Source organism: Copadichromis virginalis, linkage group LG8 (assembly GCF_057382275.1).
Source record: "Copadichromis virginalis isolate Kocher_CV1m ecotype Utaka linkage group LG8, C_Virginalis_male_GT1.1, whole genome shotgun sequence".
Taxonomy (NCBI): Eukaryota; Metazoa; Chordata; class Actinopteri; order Cichliformes; family Cichlidae; genus Copadichromis; species Copadichromis virginalis.
The window spans coordinates 11,068,957-11,087,881 of NC_140625.1; the positions used below are offsets into that span (position 1 = coordinate 11,068,957).

Consider the following 18,925-nt stretch of genomic DNA (forward strand, 5'->3'; position numbering starts at 1 on the left):
GAAAATCACGTATCTGTTGCTGCCTACAGAGACAGAAGTTCACAACACCCTCACATTCCAGACACAAGCTGCAGTCGGTCACAGAATATGTAAAAATTCTGTGCAGCCACTGATTTTTGTAGATGCAAGGAGGTTGCTGTCTTGTTTTTACTCATGTGACTGAACAGGTAGGAGACAGCTTTGTTAGGCTAAGTTTGTCCAGTGTTGAATGGTGTTACGATTAAGCTGATTTAATGTTTACTTGGGTAACGTTAATGTGAACGTGCTTGAGATGAGCTCTCTTGTTTGTAATATTTAATTTATTTCATAAAAAAAATTCAAATACTACATTGATACAATATCACCATGCTAAACATTGCGATACTATGATCTATCAATTTCTTTCCACCACCTCATTGCTAGAAAAGTGCTGTGAAGCACATGCAAAGTACTTCTGAACTCTGCGTGCAGAGCAGCAGATATATCTGTCTGCTGCCTCTGAGCTGATCTGAGGCAGACAGCAGGTGGGGCTGGGGCAGAATACTGGCTGCTCAGCAAAGACATTCCAGCAGTGAACATGGTCTCTGTTTTAATGGGAGATGAATATAAACTGTCAAGGAAGCTCGGCTGCCTTTGCGCTACTTCCTGCAAAGAGATGCAATGTCCATCACCCTCCATTATTTTCATTGGTCTCTGCACTGTCACCTTATATTGCTGATTATCTAAACCAACAGTAAATGAGAGATGATGGACGTGAAAATGAAGTGAGCCTCATATGGACAAAATGCACATTTGAGTGACAGCTAGAACATCAGATTCAGAGCCAGCTGGACTTACTATAATTCAAGTGGACAACAGTGGTGACTTTAACCGCTTGGGGTGCTTTTTCACTGAAGAAAGGAAGTTATATTTTTCTGACAATTGACTTTGACCGCTCCTCAAAGACACTGTTGTTCTACGTCTGTCTGGAAATCAGCTGTTGTTTTCCTGGAATCAGTCTCTAGGATCTTTGTGATAAAGAAAAATGGAGTGAGTCACTCAGAGATGGCGACTCAATCACCTTTAATTTCTCCGAAGGCTGCTTTCACTTCTTGTCTTGAAATAGGAATTCTCTGTTTGTTTCTTAGTAAACTTTTGTGTTGTCCTAATGTTTTTGCAGAAGACAGTTTAATTTGTTGTGGTACATCTTCTGTTAATACCCAGTGATAATGTATAATTTCCAAAAATGCTTTTAATCCCACCTACTGTATAGCCACTACAGCAACAAATACTCTGCTTTGGCAGTAGATGTGTTGAGTATTGTTAATTTCTCATTTCTCTCAAGGGCCTTCTGAGCATGACTTAAAACGCTAGTAAGATACATTAGCTAACATAATGATTGTCTATACACTTAATTAATATCCACTGAGGTTCTAATACATACCCTCATAAAAAAACAACAACTTTGTTTGGATGTACTGTATAGAGGTAAGTGTGGCCACATCAAAGCAGTAAGAAAATCCTCATTGCATCTTTGTATCCAAGCAGTGAGTCGAAAGAATTCTCATTCATGTTTTTGTTTTTTTATACTGTCATGTTGCACACCTTGGTGCCCATTTGCAACCACTGTAACTCACTCAAAATGCCACTGGTAGAATATGGATGAACAACAAGTAAAGATAAACCAGTGCTCCAGTTTTTTTAGATCCTTAAATAGCTTCCAGTTAAATATCGAGTTTAAGTCTCATTATAGATAGATGTCATAGATGTGTTTGCTTAGTACATCCCCAATAGGAACAAGGACCAGTGATAACAATAATGACCACTGTAAGTCCAGGCAAGTATTCTTAGTAGTTTATTTTGCTCCTGTCCACTCATAAAATCCAGTTAAAGCCTGCATGTTGGCATGGTAACCCACTAGTGTTGACTCAAACCTACATTAGACGAAGGTGGACAGTTTGTTCCTGAGTGTCTGGCTAGAGATAATCGAATTCCCTACGTAATCACTGCTTATTATTAATCTGCTATTGTGCCTATGTTCATGTTTTACTTATTTGTGTCTTTATTAAGTTTGTCTGTAATATATTTGGTTTTAATTAATGGCACTTTGATTAATCTCTTTATGTAATAAGGGATGATGGAAGTACTGTCTGAGAAGCAGCTTAGATTAGAACAAAATAGAATAGAAAAGAATAGCTCTTTATTCGTTATACATGTAGAACAAAATTGTGGTTGCTCAATGCCAACTATGCAAGAATAAAATATAAATGATAAGACAGCAGGCAAAAATAACAAACAGGGGAAATGTACAGAATCAAGAAGAACATATGCAAAGCAAGAGAAAGGCGCAGAATGCAGAACAAAGTGCAGTCAGGTTCAAAAAGTATTTGAGCAAAGACACAATCTCTTTTTGCCTCTGTACACCACCACAGTGAGTTTGAAATGAAACATGGTGCGATTGAATTGCAGACTTTCAGAACCATTTTTATATGTAGACCCACATTTCAAAGGCTTCGGATGGATAAAATTCCTTTGGAGTCTGTGACTGTCTGAAGTCAAGAGCCCATGGACGTCACTAAATGCTGTATTTCCTCTCTTGGGATGCTCTGCCAGGTCCTCAGCTGCTGCTTATTTGTGGGCCTTTCTCCATTCTTTTTTGTATTTAATAACTGGAAAGCATGCGCTGTTGGACTGAGATCACATGACTCAGTTGGCTATTGAAAAGAACCCACTTCTTTTCCTTGAGAAACTCTTGCTTTTGCTGTAAGCTTTGGGTCATTACCCATTTGCACTCTGAAGTGTTGTCCAAGCAGTTTTCAGGATTTGAAAGCTGAGCAGACAGTACAACCCTGTGCACTTCACAATACATCCTGCTACTTCTATCAGCAGTCACATTATCAGTATATCTTAGTGACGTAGTTCCAGTGGCAGCCTTACATGCCTCCACTATGTTTGACAGGTGTTGTGCTATGCTTCAGATCATGAGCTGTTTCTCTCCTTTTCCATCTTTTCAGTTGTCAGTCCAGTACTTGTGGAAACTAACCAACTCTTTACAGTCAGCTTCTTTCTTAGCTCGATTGCCTCAAAGCGGTCCTCTGCTTGATCCTCCGAGGTGGGAAAGAGTCAGCCAGCATTCCTGTGCCAGCTGCCTGCCCATTTCTTCTTCTCTGTATATAGCATCAGTCCACATGGGTACTGCAGAAGTACTTCTGAAATATCGTGTTGCCAGTGTAATAAGTTCGGAGCCACCTGTTTGAACACTTCTGTCATTGATCCCTCCTGCAAACAAAGAATATTTTGTTTCCCATCCAAGGCTTACAGAATAATTCCACCCTTAATGCGTCATCTCAAGCTATTTTTTGCTCTTTCAGGACATGTTCAGACATGTTAACATCATTTCTCTTAGGAACCAATAAATAAACACATCCACTGTCTGTCTTTTTCCTCCCTGTCTGTCCTACATATTATTGGGATTCCCTTTCCTATGACGCATCATGGGATTGACCAAGTATTGACCTCATCACACGGCAGGAGGGGAAAAAAACACGCCCCGCTGCTTTTCAGCTTCTTTTCGGATCTGCCGAGACTCCTCAGGATAATTTATTCTTTCTCTGGCCCCACTTTCTAACAATGTAAGGAAGAAAGTTCCTGCCATGTAATCCAAACATTTCCCATACACCCACACAGGAATTTAGGCCCTTCTAGAGCATAGGGAGGGGAATCCCCTGAATGTTTTTGTACCAGGCACTAAATGAACTGGGTCTAATCACTGTTCCCAAGCCTATAACGCGTGTATCCTTGTGTTCATGTGTGTGTTTTGGTTAGATTGTATTTAAGCCAGCTGTTTTAGGAATGCCGGGGGCCACCATGGGTCGGTACTGACGTAAGAGCACAAGGAGAGGGGAGGGAAGGGGCGGCACACGGAGGCGGATATCTGCTGTGCAGTTCCTGCGTTCCGACTCCGTTCTGTTTTTGGAACACAATTGTGCGGTATTTGGTTTATCCTCCTCCTGAAGTCGCCTCCCTCCATTTCTGCTCGTGTTACCGTCTAGATCTCACTGTTCCCCTTTATAATTTGAACATCTCGTAAGTGCATGTTTAGCGCTTTGAGACATTTATAGAGTTCTGATTTCTCACTTCAGTAGAAACCTGTTCTGTGAAGTTGCTTTCCCATTTTTCACAAGTAAGGCCAACTTTAACCAATCCCTTGCGTTGTCACGCTGTGTTCACCAGGCTTCTAAGTACAAGTGAACAGTAACTCGCCATCAGCCCTTCCATTCCATAGCGACAGTCGGCCTAATGTTGACGCTGACCATCGCAGTCAGACACCTGGCACGACAAGCACAGTGAATAGTGACCCTGGGGCGTTTCAGTTGGCCTCTGTCCTTCAGCCTGAATAGCTGTAACTTCAATCAATGACAGTATTATATCTGGTGTCAGGCTAAAGGCACAGAGTGGATCTGTGGAGTCAACTGAGTAAACAGGAGAAAGTCTGTGTAATCAAAAAAGCCTTTTCAAAGCCAAAGAGCTGCTCGCCATGGGTCACATCTCGGTGGGCGCTGCTGGGAAGACATTTCCGATGAGTCACGTGTTTCGAAGATAACATTCCAGCGTTGCTCCGCAGGAGCAGGCCTTATCAGTCACGCTTGAACTTTGACCCCTGACCCTGACAAGGCCATCACAAATCATATTTCTGCATGGAGCTGGAGCTCATTAGCCCTCAGCTGGGCGCTCTGCCATGTTGGGTTGTGATGACAAGTTAGTGGGGTTGATGAGATTAATCTAAAGTTCTTTAAAGAGGCTGGTTACACTTTTCCTTTTACAGTGGTTGACACTAGCGTAGTTGATACTACATTTAGTTTTTGCATAGGCCAGTACAGACAATAACATCAGTGACAGCACTATTAAATTGTCTAACACAGTGGTGGACGTACAGTAACATAAGTGTAATGTATTTGTGACACAGTTCAATGTTCTCTTAGGTAGTGCAGAGACGAGGAAAATAGTTTTGTTGTCTGAGGTCGTGCTGTGCTTCTGGTTACTTGGCATCATATTTCCACGCTATCAGAGGTTGGCTCCGACTGCTTGTCTAGCCGCTGATAGACTTCCTCAGCTTCAGTCTGGGATTTTAACTGAAAACGACACAAATAACTGCTAATCGGTTGAGTTGACAGGTTATGGGCAGGATTCATCACTTTTGCTGCCTAACTGCTGCATAATTATTCTGTTATTAGCCACAGCGGCTATCGGGTATAGTGAATGTTTAGCATTTAACATGTGCACTTTCCAAGTTACCTTAAAGTGTTGCTCAGTGTTGTAAACATACGCTACTTCAGCTGCTAGTGGGGGGCAGAGCTGTGTCAAGTTGTGTATCAACTGCATTTTCTCTCTGTAATCTTCATTGCTGCGTTCCAGTTACCTTGGAAGTTGGGTGTCGGTCACTTCTGAGTTATTTAGCTTGTGGCTCTATATAATGTTAGTGACAGCTAATATCCCTCTCATTGGTTCTGACTGTGATCACTGCAGACCCACCCAGCTGCTGTTTAAACCTTCTGTTTGGGATGGGCAGCCAATCAGAAGATAAATGAAATGTAGGCAGGTAGAGGATGACGTGGTGGCTATGAGTCATGTGAAGTACTCTAAAGGAGTGCCTGAGCCTGGTTCTGCTGGATGTTTCTCCTTCCCACTGTCACCAAACTGCTTGCTCATTGTGTTTTTCTCTGTTGCGTTATTGTACGGTCTACCTTACAATACAAAGCGCCTTGACACGACTGTTGTGGTGATTTGGCGCTTTATAAATAAAAATATGGTTGTCTCCTTTTCTAATTGTGATAAAGTATAACATTTCTTGTAGGGCTGATCGATTATGGCAAAAATGATAATCACGATTATTTTCACTGAAATTGAGATCACGATTATTTGACGATATTTATTTAACCCTTTAAGACCTACTATAGAACCAAGTCCACCAGAGCTTATATTATTTTTTTTACATGCTGTAGTGCCATTTGTGGGAGCATTTCAAGTTGCTATACATCAATACAACTGTTATAGCCCATATTTTAATAATATGTATGCATTAAGTCCATAGTAATTACATAAATTGCAAAAAAGTGCAATAAACTACAAAAAAAATTGAAAATCGCTTTTGTTTTGTTTACATATATTTCTACTTGGAGAAATTTAAGAGGTTTATCCCTCAAAACTTTAAATACAATAAAGTTGCAAAAAATAGTTTACAACAACAGGAAATTTATTTTGAGTGTCTTCATAGTTTTATTTTGGAGATACAGTTTTTATATACTGCAGGAAAAACAAAAAACAATCCTATGATGCAAATTTGCAAAGAAAACAGCAGGTGCATCATTTCACTGTGGGAAGTGTTACGAACAGCTGATCGAATCGGCAAAGCGTGTTTCTGGAATATTATGTTTTTGTTCCTGCAAGCGCTTTTTATGCAATTTTTGCAAAGCTTTATGTGGAAGGAAACCGTGACCGAGGACAAGCTGATGGCATCAGATGTAAGTACAACTCCTCCGGTTTCATATGCAAAACAAATTATTGCGCTAGCTTACACTGTCCAGGTTCTACAGGGATTTAAAAATAGTTACACAACACGGAGCGTGCTGCTCTGACCGGCTTTAAAGGGTTAACAATGACTTTAAAAAATAATATAAAATAGTGTGCAACACCACTGAAGTTTTTTTACCTCTCTTTTCAACCAACGGCAGTCACTCTCCTCTCCAAATAACTTCTGCTTAGCTTTCCGAGCTTCCCTCGGGTCCTCTTAATCAGCGGTCTCCAACCTTTTTTGCGCCACGGACGGTTTATGCCCGACAATATTTTCACGGACCGGCCTTTAAGGTGTCGCGGATAAATGAGGGAGGGGCTAATAATCGTCTCAGTCATTTTTAATGATCGTTGAAATTCCAGATCGTAATCGTGATTAAAATTCGATTAATTGAGCAGCCCTAATTTCTTGGGTGTTTGTGTTCTCAGTGTGCTCTTTCTACCTCAGCAAAAAGCTCTTTATTTGCCTAAAATCTCTTCTTGTATGTCTTGTGCACAGATTGAACGGCGCATGGAGCTGGTACGCGTGGTGTCCCACAACACACACAAAAAGATGGTGTCGTGTCTACAGGGACACATCGGTGCAGAGGCAGAGAAGAGACATGTAAGCCATCAAGCTTGTGGCTATAAAACCTGTTAAAGCAAATCAAGCAGCTGTTGCAGGATTTAGCTGTTCCTCCCACACACGTCGGGTTCTTTTTTATTTATATATATTTTTTCCTTGAATGTGTCCACAGTAGGAAGCACAATCTATAATTTCTCTTTTGTTTTGTTTTTCTACCCTACACCACCCAAAATATCCACCTCAGTCTGTACCACGCCTCTATACAGGAAATGGTCAGGTAAAAGCACTTATTCCACTTCTCCAATCCTCAGCACCACTTGCTCCATTTCCCATTTCCAGCATCTGTCATCTTCATTCACTATGCATGACACACTCGGCTTTGGGGATTCTCTCGATTAAAAACAGGATGCTGCACACACATCAGTGTTTATTCGCTGATGTAAATCATATAACTGTAAAAATAAGCTGTCATTTAGCAGAAGTGTCACTTCCTTAGTTTTCGTCTTAAATTGTATTCATGGTCTATTTTTTTCCCTCTTCTGCTCAAAAAGCTCGCTTCCTCTTTCTGAATTTACGCTTGATATGTTCAATGGAAAGTCCTAAACCAGTTTTCCATTGGCTTGACCTTGTATGCATAAGTTCATGTGTTTGTGCACCCGCATCTAATCACTGTTTGCATTTTTTCCTCCACTAAACACACAACAGAAAAAGCTTCCCCTTACGGCACTGTCCCAGGCAATGACTGAAGGTGGAAGCCAGTTGGGAGAAGACTCCTTAATAGGGTGAGTGTGTGATTGATTGACACACCAGAAATCTAATTGCCTTGTCTGGGCAACGGTTGCCGATATAGAGCAGAAGCACCCCAGAGAGTGTGAAATGCAAGGTCTCACATTCAGGGTAAGCGGCCTTCCCGGTTCTGTTTGTCTGTCAGGGGCTTTCAGCAGTTCCCTTACAGAAGAATCAGATCAGCTATTCTGGCGCTCATACGCAGAGTAGTTGAGGATCTAGAAAGTAGATGTCTACAAATCTACACTGCAGCTATGAGTCTGTCTGGAAAGAATAAGGAAGGGGAAGTATGAGAGTCTGCTTGCACATGTGATTCAATCATGCCAACAGTTTTATTGATATCTGGAACTCGCTGTTTCTCGTGTCAAGGCTTATAATTCAATTCAATTCAATTTTATTTATATAGCGCCAAATCACAACAAAAGTCGCCTCAAGGCGCTTCATATAGGTTTCATATCTGGGAAAACTGCAGCTCAAAACTGATTCACTCGTAGATAAAGTGTCACTAGGTCACTTTGTGCTCCTGGCTTTGAGCGGCTACAAATGATGACATCAGTGACCTGGTTTTGTTCTCAGCTGTTGGCTGTGGACAGATGAAGGCCTGGTTACGCAGACTGTGGTCCTTCTGTGTTGTTATGTAAATTCCATTTTGCAAAGAACACGTGTGATTACACTGGTTACAGAAGACCTAACATCCACATCTGTTAGTGCGGATATGTTAATGAGGCATATGTGTGACTTTGCTTGATTTTAACAGGCCTGTCTCTCTCTCTCTTCATGTGCTTGTCAATAGGAAAATGATGGAGGTGTGCGGAGATGCAGAGAATCGTCTGGCATCAGAGCTGATGCAACATGAGCTGCAGATAGAGAAGGACGTTCTGGATCCACTTAGCCAGTTAGCCGAGGTCAGAAACCCTACGCATTAATATTAACTTAATATAAAGGAACTGCTTTTTGAATGGCTAAAATATCAGCTGCACCCATTTCTCCACTTTAACTGGTGTCATTTATACTTTATATGATTAATTTTCTCTTGCTTTGTGCTGCCCAACTCCAAATGAACGAAAGCTTTTTAGTAAAAAGCAGCTAGTTGCTAGAGCAGTGACCCATTATGGTGATTGTCCTGTGTTTTTCGAAACATCCCAGCCCTCATAACACTAGCCAAAGTATCCTTGTCCTAGATACTGAACCCTGAGTTGCTCCTGATCAATTCACTAGAGTGTGAATGTTGGATAGTAAGCACTTAGGCATAGAAAAAGTGCTTGTGTGGATGAGTGAATGAGACGTTTTTTAAAGCTGTTCTGAGTTAGTAACTAGAGTACAATAGTGCTATATAAGAACCAGTCCATTTAACAATTACCATATTTTATTAAACCTCCAATAGTCATGCAGGAAAATCAGTGGCAGTGCCTTGCAGGTCTTCTTCAGAGGTATATTTTCTTAAGCTTGGTGTGTTTTAACCATTCATTTAGGTGGAAATCCCTAACATCCTGAAGCAGAGGAAACAGCTGGCCAAACTGGTGTTGGACTATGATTCTGCCAGAGCAAGGTGTGTCTGAATGTCTTTCTGCTTGTTAGGCGATGCATTCTAAAATACCTGGAACTGCTAACACAGTAGCATAAATCACATTTATTCACAGGCATTAACTTTTTTACAGTGCCCACATTTCAGATTGCCGTCTGCATTTCCTGCTTTTTCCTCTTTTCTTTCCGTATTCAGATGGTTGCAGGCAACCAAGTCAATAATCTCAGGAACAAACACTCAAGCACTGACGGCCAAGGCTGACTTACTCAAGGAAGAGGTGGATGAGGCCATGAACAAAGTGGAGCTTTGCAAGGTAATCTTTATGTGCAAACATACTGATTCATTTCTGCAAGTCTATATCAAGGCAAACTACCAGTCATGTCAAATCATCAAATCAGGACCGTATCGAAGAAATGCCACTTGCAAGGTCATGACCTGATTGATAATGTAACTCAACTGATGCCATTAAATGTAGACTACTTTATTCATGGCTACTTGTTGTGTTTAAGACTACTTAGGCTTAAAAGCAATCACATAGCAGAGTTAAAGTGATCTGAGTAAAAGAAACTGGAAATAGGCCTGGGAGTAAACTCATTAGAGCAACAACTGGACATTCCAAGACCCTTGGAATGGCCGGTTTGCTGACGCATGCAAACTGACTCTGTCCTGTCAGCTCTCTGTGTGTTTGTGTGAATCTACTGAACTGAGTCACTGGTGACTTTAGTGTCATGACTCCATGATGTGTGTTTCTGTCCAGGAAGTACAGAACTTTCTGTAAAACTTAGGATTTATGAGTCGTGCGAAGCTTAACCGGCCACTGACACCTGAACTTGTGCCACCTGAAGCACTTTTCCATTCGAGGGATGACATTAGTAGATATGATCCTCTTTAATAGCCTCACTAATTCCCCTGTTTTCCCTTATAAATGATAACTTAACATCATCTTTATATATCTAACATCATGCCTTTTTGTTTCTTCTACAACAGGATCAGCTTGCTGCCGACATGTACAGTTTTTTCTCAAAAGAAGGCGACTATGCCCACTATTTCGTAACGGTGAGTTCACTGTGTCAACAAGCCAGCGCTGTTGTTGCATGACTTTCCGTGGGAACATTCACAGCTGCAGAGTAGCTGTGGGGCGGATGCTTGGCAAGCTGTTTGTATTTACTTTGCTGTCATGTACTTTACTGCTCTTATTATTCTGCTGTGTGTGTCTCTCTGTTTCTGTAGCTCTTAGAAGCTCAGGCAGATTACCACAGAAAGTCTCTCACTGTTCTGGAGACTGTCTTGCCAACCATCCAGGCTCAGCAAGGTATAAGATATGCAAACATGCTTTAAGCACACACACCTGTTTAGCACAAAATAGTGCAACGTTGTTATGGGGAAAATAAAAGTCACTTTCCCATGCATAACATGTGACGTGACCCTTTTGCTTATTTCTTGGAGGAACCTCCTGTACCTCCTTCCCAGCAGCAACCTCTGTTTTACCCGTTTTTTTGGCTCCCCCTTTTAAATATCTACTTTACATGGAAATTCACTCATATGTGTCCTGACTTGCAATGAGGAGAATCAAGTTTTCATTCTCAGCTGACTCTAGAAATCCAAAACCGCTGCTTTCAGTTACATCCCGCCAATCTCTTTTTCTTCCCCACGTTTTGACATTGTTAAAGGTACAGCGTGTAAAATATCACCACTAGATGGTCAATAGATTACAGATTGCAGTCAACTGAATTCTGTCTTCTTACCTTGTCAGATTCGAGTGCATAATCTTAACGACGCTGGCTGCTCTAGGACAATCACTTGGCCCTGTTTCTATTACTATTTATTATAACATAGTTGAATATTATCAACACTTAGCAATAGATCAGGAATAAAATGAAAATGGATATGTGTTAATTAAATATTTTGGAGTATTTTGCATATTAACTCCATGCCTCTAGCTACGGTGGCCGTTTTAGGACAAACAACTCTGGCTGCCGTTCATCTGTAGTGTGTAGGCGGTCAGTGCGCTGTTTACCTCAGCTGCTCATCCTCGTCTATTCACGGGGAGAGGAGGAGACTGCAAAACTTTGAAAAAGGTATCCAATGCAGTGTGATGAGTCAGGAAAGCTCACTTAGCTGTTGTTGTTGAAGATGGCGGGGCTTCCACCAGTCTGTGCCCGCTCCTTTGTATATTTAATGGGTTAATTCTAAGTTCAGTTTTTTGGAAAATGTAATAAATAATCATATTTATGAGTACGGTATTTTTCTTTTCTATTAAATAAACTCTAAAAATGACTGACTATACCTTTAAAGGGGTCCTGACATTAAACAACAGTCCTCGACTCTGAGAATTTTAGGATTGTGATGTCTCCTCTCAGTTTGTTTTCATCTTACGTGCACTCTTTAGCTGTGTCTTGTTCAAGGAGTTTGTTTTTTCTGCATTAAACACATGTGGTCTTACACAGACTAGCCTGGTCTCCCAGCATGTGGCAATGACTCATGAGCTCCACACACACCCACCTGGTTTTGGAGCGCCCCACACCACCCCAAAATTCTTTCCCCGGCCCTCCCTCCTTACTTGCCTTTAAGCTCACGTGCTCACACTCGCTCATAAACACATAAAGATTACAGAACAGTCACTTCTGTTGGCTGAGAGCCTGTGGTTATTATTTGGCGACACCTTGTAGGGGGAGTTTTTTTTTTGTTTTGTTTTGTTTTTTTTTTAACAAAATGGCCCAAAGGGAAGTTTTTGACCCAGATATCTACCATCCAAACCAGTAACAGGCCTTACTCACACTTATATGTATTTTACAATTATAATAATCTGGTCTTTCATGTGTTTCTAATTCCACTCTTTGCTCCTTTCTTCTCCTCTCTATTTATTATTAACTCTCTTTACATTCAGATTCATGGACGGAAAAGCCGGCGTTTGGCACTGGTTTGGATGAACACCTGAAGAGGAGTGGGAGGGAGATCGCCCTGCCAATAGAGGCTTGTGTCATGATGCTTCTAGAGACGGGCATGAAGGAAGAGGTATGGAAGTTATAGATTGTGGCAGGGAGTGAAGACGAGATACTGATTGAAATTTAAGTGCTTTGGATCATCGAAGTAAGATATACGGTCACCAGATCCTTTCAGTTAAACCTTATTAGTAAGTGGTTGCTTTATGGCCGAGATTCAGTAAGGTGCTCGCAACCTTCCTCAAAGATTTTGGTTCATATTGACATGATAGCATCACATAGTTGCTGCAGATTTCTTGGCTGTGCATCCATGATATGAATCTCCCATTAAACAACATCCCAAACGTGCTCCATTAGATTGCGATCTGGTGACTGTGGGGGTTATTTGAGTACAGTGAAGTCATTGTCACGTTCAAGAAACCAGTTTGACATGATTTGAACTTTGTGGCGTGGAGCATTATCCTGCTGGAAGCAGCTAACAGAAAATGGGTACACCGTGTTCATAAAGGAAGGTCAGCAACAATACTCAAGCTGTGGCATTTAAACAATGTTCAGCTGTACTAAGTGGCCCAAAAATATCCCTCAAACATTACACCACCATCCTGAAACAATGTTTTTTACATCCGATTCACCATCCAAATGTTGCAATAGAAAACAAGACTCATTGGACCAGGCCATGTTTTTCTCTTATGAAATGTAGCCTCTGTGTCCTGTTCTTAGCTGACAGGGGTGGTGCCGAGTGTGGCTTTCTGCAGCTGTAGCTCATCGGGTTCAAGGTTCAGAGATGCTCTTCTGCATGGAGTGGTTGTAATGAGTGGTTATTTGAGTTACTGTTGCTTCTCTGTTAGCATGGTTGTGTCATTCGACTTGTGGCACTGTGGTGGAAAATGCCAGCAGATCAGCAGTTTGTGAAATACTCAGACCAGCCCATCTGCCACTTAAACTGCCTTGATGCTTCATTTGACCTTCAGCGGGTCATCTTAATCATGTCTATGCACATAAATTAATTCATTTGCTGACTTATGATTAGATATTTGCCTTAAGGGGCAGTTGAACAGTGTATAAGGGAGCAGCCCAAAGCAGCTTTAGAAGAATTTCCATTTTTGTCTTGTTGCTGTTTTGCTTGTTTAAAATGTGCTCGTCCGTTTGTTAATATCAGTTGGAAATAGTGCAATAAGGGAGTTGTCATCTAGCATGTAGCATGTATCAGCTGCATAACTACGGTGATTAGTGCTTTGCTGTCTCATAGGGTTGCCAAGTGGCAGCATGCATAATGAGAACAGTAACTGATCGAGACAACTGCCCGTGCAGAACCACAGGAAGTGTTACGACTGTTTGACAGCTGATCTCCAAAGGTGCTGATATGTTCTGCATTTACTCAGTGTGCTCCCGCCAAAGTTTGATTTCTATAAGAGGTTTTAGTACAGCCTCTTTTTAATGCTTTTGATAGGTTGTCGATGCTCGTTTTAGAAATCAATTCTTATCTAGTTTGATGAGCTTATTGGCTTTTACTTTATTACTCGTTTTAACCAGTGAACTAAAAGTAATGCTGGCATTTTAATTAGAAGTGGCATAAACGGCTCGACTGGTCATTGAGAAAATTGAAACTAAGCTTTTAATTGTTTGTTTACACGAACATCTAAGGAGATGGGCAAATTGCAAATGATTTTCCGTAACGCTGTTCCAGAGAAATGGTCGCCATGTTATGATGAACGCGAATAGACATGAAATGTTTACGTCTCTCCACCCTGATACAAATTTAGAATACAATGTGCTGGGACGTGGTCGTCTCCTGTCCATAAATCAGAAGGTTTTGTTTCCCCTGTGATTGTGTAAAAAGGGAGGGAGGAAAGAGGGCAAGTGTTAACTCCAAAGCACATTATTTGTTTCCTGATTCATTCCTCTGTGAGCCCAGTCTGTGTCATTATGGTGTGAAGACAGCCTTTGTTTATGTGTAAAGTAAATAGCTCGCTATGCTGTGACTGGTGGGTGTGTTTGTTTGCTTGCTTTAAGGTTTCATTGTGTGCAGCTGGCAGAGGGAGTATACGTAGTGGATACAGAGTCCGTCTGTAACTGTGTGTGTGTGTGTGTGTGTGTGTGTGTGTGTGTGTGTGTCAGGGTCTATTCAGAATTGCAGCAGGGGCATCCAAGTTAAAGAAGCTAAAGGCGGCGCTCGACTGTTCCACTTCACAGCTGGAGGAGTTCTACTCTGACCCCCACGCTGTCGCTGGTACGTTCCAAACCGGCACCGTTCTTCAGCTGTTGTATCTCTTAGTGTAAAATTTGGACCAAAATCTAAAAAGCAAGCAAATATTTGCTGTTTATTATAATTAATGTTTCTTTCAAACTTTGTCTTTTCTTCTTCATATTTCAGTGACAAACTCAGGGATAGTTCAATTTCACTCTTCACGATTCTAACTGATAAATGGCGTAGCGGCTCGATTTTATTTCATCTACATTTTTGCCTGTAATAGTGTTTTTAAATAAAACTATTGTGCACATGTGTGGTTACAGGAGCACTAAAGTCCTACCTGAGGGAACTCCCTGAACCTCTAATGACCTTCCAGCTTTATGATGAATGGATCCAGGCATCCAGGCAAGGCTCTAAATAGTCCTGCTCAATCTATCTTTGCACAGCACATGACAGATTCAAGTTTTACTTGCCATCTGGAGATTACACCAGCAATTATAAAGGACGGAAACTTCAAAAGTTGATAAATAAACATGTAATCAAAGGTTTTTAATATGCTTCTTTAAGTTTCCTGTATAATGTGAGAAGTGAGAATGATGACAAAAACTCTCAAATGAATTTGATTAAAATAAAAGCAGGGTAGTTTATATAAACAATTTTAAATTTGCCATGTGAAACCTATAAATAATTAAATTTTAATGCTTTATTTTGGTGGATTTGAAATACATATTTTTATGTATATTTTTGGCTTCTTATGTCTTCCATAAATAATGAGCTGTGCTGTTATTTATCTACTTTCTTCTATCATTCTAGTGTGTCAGACCCAGACAAACGGCTCCAGGCGCTCTGGGTTGTATGTGATAAACTACCAAAGAACAACAAAAACAACCTGAGGTCAGTCGCTGAAACCTACATAGGGACTGATTTTGCTTTTGTCTGTCACGCAAGACTATTCTCAGCTCTCTGCCCTCCGTGTTTTCTTTTAGGTATCTGGTGAAGTTTTTAGCCAAACTGGCTCAGGAGAGCGAGCAGAACAAAATGACCCCTAGCAACATTTCCATTGTTCTGGGACCCAATTTGCTCTGGGCCAAGACTGAAGGGTGAGCGGGCAAGACAGAATAATCTGTTGCAGCTTACTTGTCAGTCATGTTTAAAACAAGGGAGATGTAACAGTGTCTGGGAGGTCAGAGCCTAGTCTAGGGTGGTGAAGAAAACGTAGAAACGATAGTCTGTTATTTAAGCTTATTTCAGTTCATCCCTCATTATGTCAGAAAGCATCTAATTTTTGCACATCTATGTATGCACACCCAGGAGTCTGGCTGAGATGGCTGCAGCTACCTCTGTGCACGTGGTGGGCATTGTTGAGCCCATTATCCAACATGCTGACTGGTTCTTTCCTGAGGGTAGGTCTTGGGTTTCCTCTATAGCTGCTTATTTTCAGTCTGACCTTATTTACCTTCTTTGAAGCCATTAGTCCTATCAGTATATAAGGCAGTCATGGGGAAGGCAACTGATATTGATTGCCTTGCAAGGCCGATAATCAGGAGTGAAAGGGGACTGAGATAAGATGACCAAGGTCAAACAGTTTTCGTACTTTAGAGGCTGGCTGGAAGATGTCTTATACATACAAGTTGCTTTAAACACTCACCAAATCCAGTGAACTGAAGAACTAAATGAAAGTAAAACTCCCTCTTACTGTTAATATGTAACAGAGTCAGTAGTTTACATGCTGGGTTAAATAAACACACACGCCCCCACTAATATCTTAGAGAGTCACACCTCGACCAGGTGCTTTTGGTGGATTCCAGAAAATCCCAAAGACTTGTTCATCCAATTCTTGTTTTTTAAAGTCATTAAGGATGGATGGTGTGCATTCATTGCATCCTGGAAAAAAACTGTTTAACAAAATCATGAAAAGCCAGAAATACCATGACATCCATACTGATGTTGGATGTATGTAAAGTTCTGAGGCAGCTGCATATTTGTCTGGGTTGCACAGGCAGGTTAGTTAAAGCCTCTCTTATAGTCTCTGTTGAGGGCCTGTATCTTAGGCAGAGATGATATATTACTAGTGTTGCCATAATTGAGCATCTCTGGTGCACATACAGAGAGGGATGATGAGACAGTGGGAGCTATCACCTCACAATAATAAGGACTTTGGTAAATTGCTGACTCTGTTTGTGGAAACTCCTTTCACAGTCTGTAGACAAACACTTTCAGGCAAATCTTTGATTCTTAATTTCGTTCAGTTAAATTTGAATTGTCTTTTTGAGCAGCTTATGAGAGGTTTTTGGAGCATTCCAGCCTAATGTAAACTGAATAATAGGCTAATGTTTGTGTCAGAATAAACAAAGTAAACATCTGTCATCTGGCAACATCTGCTTCTTCTTACACATAAAAATGAGTGTTTTCTGTGTTTCAGTCTAACAAGCTTGGATAACGACCCGAGACCTCCATGGTCTTGTTCAGTTAGGTTCTCCCTCTATCACAGGTCACAAGCTAGCGTAAAGTAAAGAATGGATTGATTGAACATTCTGTGCATTACAGTGAATAACGTTAAATTTACGTTAAATTGTTCGTTTGCTGTTTTTTTTTTAACCAAAAGAGGGCGCTATAACACCCACCTGCACTCTTTCTTTATACAGTTTAACCTGTTTTTCTTAACTGTGTTTTTATAGACGTGGAGTTCAATGTTTCTGGCATGTTTGTGATGCCCACACCTGCATCCAACCACAACAATCACTTAGATTATGACTCCGGCACCATTGAAAGGAAGAGACCTGGCAGCATGGTGGGACCAGAGAACGACACAGGACGCAAAGACAAGTAATCCTCCAGAAGTTGCTCGCTGATCACTCTGATTCATTTGTGCCTTTTAATCCAGCTGCTTTCTTATGCTTCTAGATAATGTTGGTGTAAATAATCCGGTCACTTTTCTCGTTATGCTGTGGTGATTCTGCCCTAATCATGAATCTCTTTTGGTGGTTTTTGTTTCTCTCCTTCACCGTCTCCCTGCTATCCCTGTGTAGTACCACTAACAAGCACTCGGACCACACCCTTCGTAGAGGCAGTAACACTTTAGGTAGAAAGCAGCACACTTCACCTGCTTTCCAGCCTCCTTTACCCCCCGTGGAGGCTCAGGGACAGGGACACGGGGCTGGGCAGGTTCCCCAGGCCTCGGCTGAGCCCCAGTCACAAGCTTCACCTGGGGGTTCAGGGTCTGATCCTTTCCAGCAAAGTTTGGCACAGGGTCTTGCTGCTCTTGCAGCTGCTCAGCAGCTTCTAGCCCAGCACACAGAGGAGCTCAGGTAAGAGGTGTTTCCCTGCATCTCTGCTGCTGGTGGCAAAAACGTAGCATGCCTTACAAGCACACATGCATGCTTTTATGTTTTCAGGGTTCGAACTGCAGGAAGACATTAGTGAATTGTCGGTAAACGCACAACGTCAATCTGATTAGTTGCATAAAGTGGAGAGGTTTATTAATGCATGGCTCACTGGCACCTCATAGACATCAGCTCTTCTCTTGGTCACCTTAGTTCAGCTGGTGGTTTCTCTAACAAAACCACAAGTTTTCTTACGCCACCACCAGTTGCAGCTATGCAGACGACTCTAAAATCAGCCCACTGAAATGGCACAACAATGGCCTCTGTCATTCCACTAACAGTCGCTCTCAGGGCCTCTTGACTTCCCATCCCTCTGCTTTCCTCCCCAAATCACTAGAATCAGCAGGAAACTCACACTAACTGGCTCAAACTGCTTTGAAAAGCCTGGACATTGGCGCCTGTTATGCAAAGACTGAACGAGTGTCTTTGATTTAGTTGCTGAAAAGACAACATTCATTTTCAGACAGATGACACTATTCAGCTCAGCTTTTTTGGCTCTACAGACTCCACTGGGAAAGCAAATTTAGATGAGCCTCCCAGATTATATTTGTGGCACATACTATGCAGCACATGAGAGGGGTTTGCTACTACTAAAATAAATCTGATTCTACTTTAATAGCTCTTAAAAACATTCAAGGCTGGATGCTGTTGCATATGTGCTACTCAGTTTTGGCCAACTTGATGGTTTAAAGCTTCTTCTTTTTTTTCTTTTTTTTTGGTGTGTGTGTGTTCTTTCTCTTAAGCAGCCCAAAGCTACGTGACTCTACATCCACCCCAACCCCTGCGCTCCAGAGGAATGGCTCTGGAGGAGGCAGCCAGGCTGCTGGCCAGCTGGGCACTGGAACCCCTGCGGCTGGATCCATGGGGCCCAGTCCACATATGATGCGCAGAGGTAAGAATCTACACCCTAAAGTGGTGCAATAAGTCAGTCATTCATTGCTTAGAAATACTAATTAAATAAAGATCTAAATATGTTTAGGACATCAGTACAGCTTCTGCATGGGT

General features: G+C 41.5%; 1 protein-coding gene across 7 annotated transcripts in view; it reads left to right on the forward strand.

Annotated features, from left to right (window-relative positions):
• The window catches only part of arhgap17a (Rho GTPase activating protein 17a), a 34,543-nt gene that overhangs the window by 10,678 nt on the left and 4,940 nt on the right, over positions 1 to 18,925 (forward strand). For 3 of the 7 annotated variants that reach the window (XM_085465725.1, XM_085465729.1, XM_085465727.1), the window contains exons 3-19: positions 7,028 to 7,132; positions 7,338 to 7,370; positions 7,799 to 7,875; positions 8,673 to 8,784; positions 9,352 to 9,428; positions 9,600 to 9,717; positions 10,392 to 10,460; positions 10,635 to 10,716; positions 12,292 to 12,419; positions 14,465 to 14,576; positions 14,861 to 14,942; positions 15,351 to 15,431; positions 15,524 to 15,637; positions 15,849 to 15,940; positions 17,216 to 17,363; positions 17,567 to 17,845; positions 18,664 to 18,812. In XM_085465725.1, coding sequence (XP_085321851.1) covers positions 7,028 to 7,132; positions 7,338 to 7,370; positions 7,799 to 7,875; positions 8,673 to 8,784; positions 9,352 to 9,428; positions 9,600 to 9,717; positions 10,392 to 10,460; positions 10,635 to 10,716; positions 12,292 to 12,419; positions 14,465 to 14,576; positions 14,861 to 14,942; positions 15,351 to 15,431; positions 15,524 to 15,637; positions 15,849 to 15,940; positions 17,216 to 17,363; positions 17,567 to 17,845; positions 18,664 to 18,812 — 1,858 coding nt within the window. The remainder of the gene's footprint in view (positions 1 to 7,027; positions 7,133 to 7,337; positions 7,371 to 7,798; positions 7,876 to 8,672; positions 8,785 to 9,351; positions 9,429 to 9,599; positions 9,718 to 10,391; positions 10,461 to 10,634; positions 10,717 to 12,291; positions 12,420 to 14,464; positions 14,577 to 14,860; positions 14,943 to 15,350; positions 15,432 to 15,523; positions 15,638 to 15,848; positions 15,941 to 17,215; positions 17,364 to 17,566; positions 17,846 to 18,663; positions 18,813 to 18,925) is intronic. The other 4 variants (XM_085465726.1, XM_085465728.1, XM_085465730.1 and 1 more) reach the window with 4 other exon arrangements.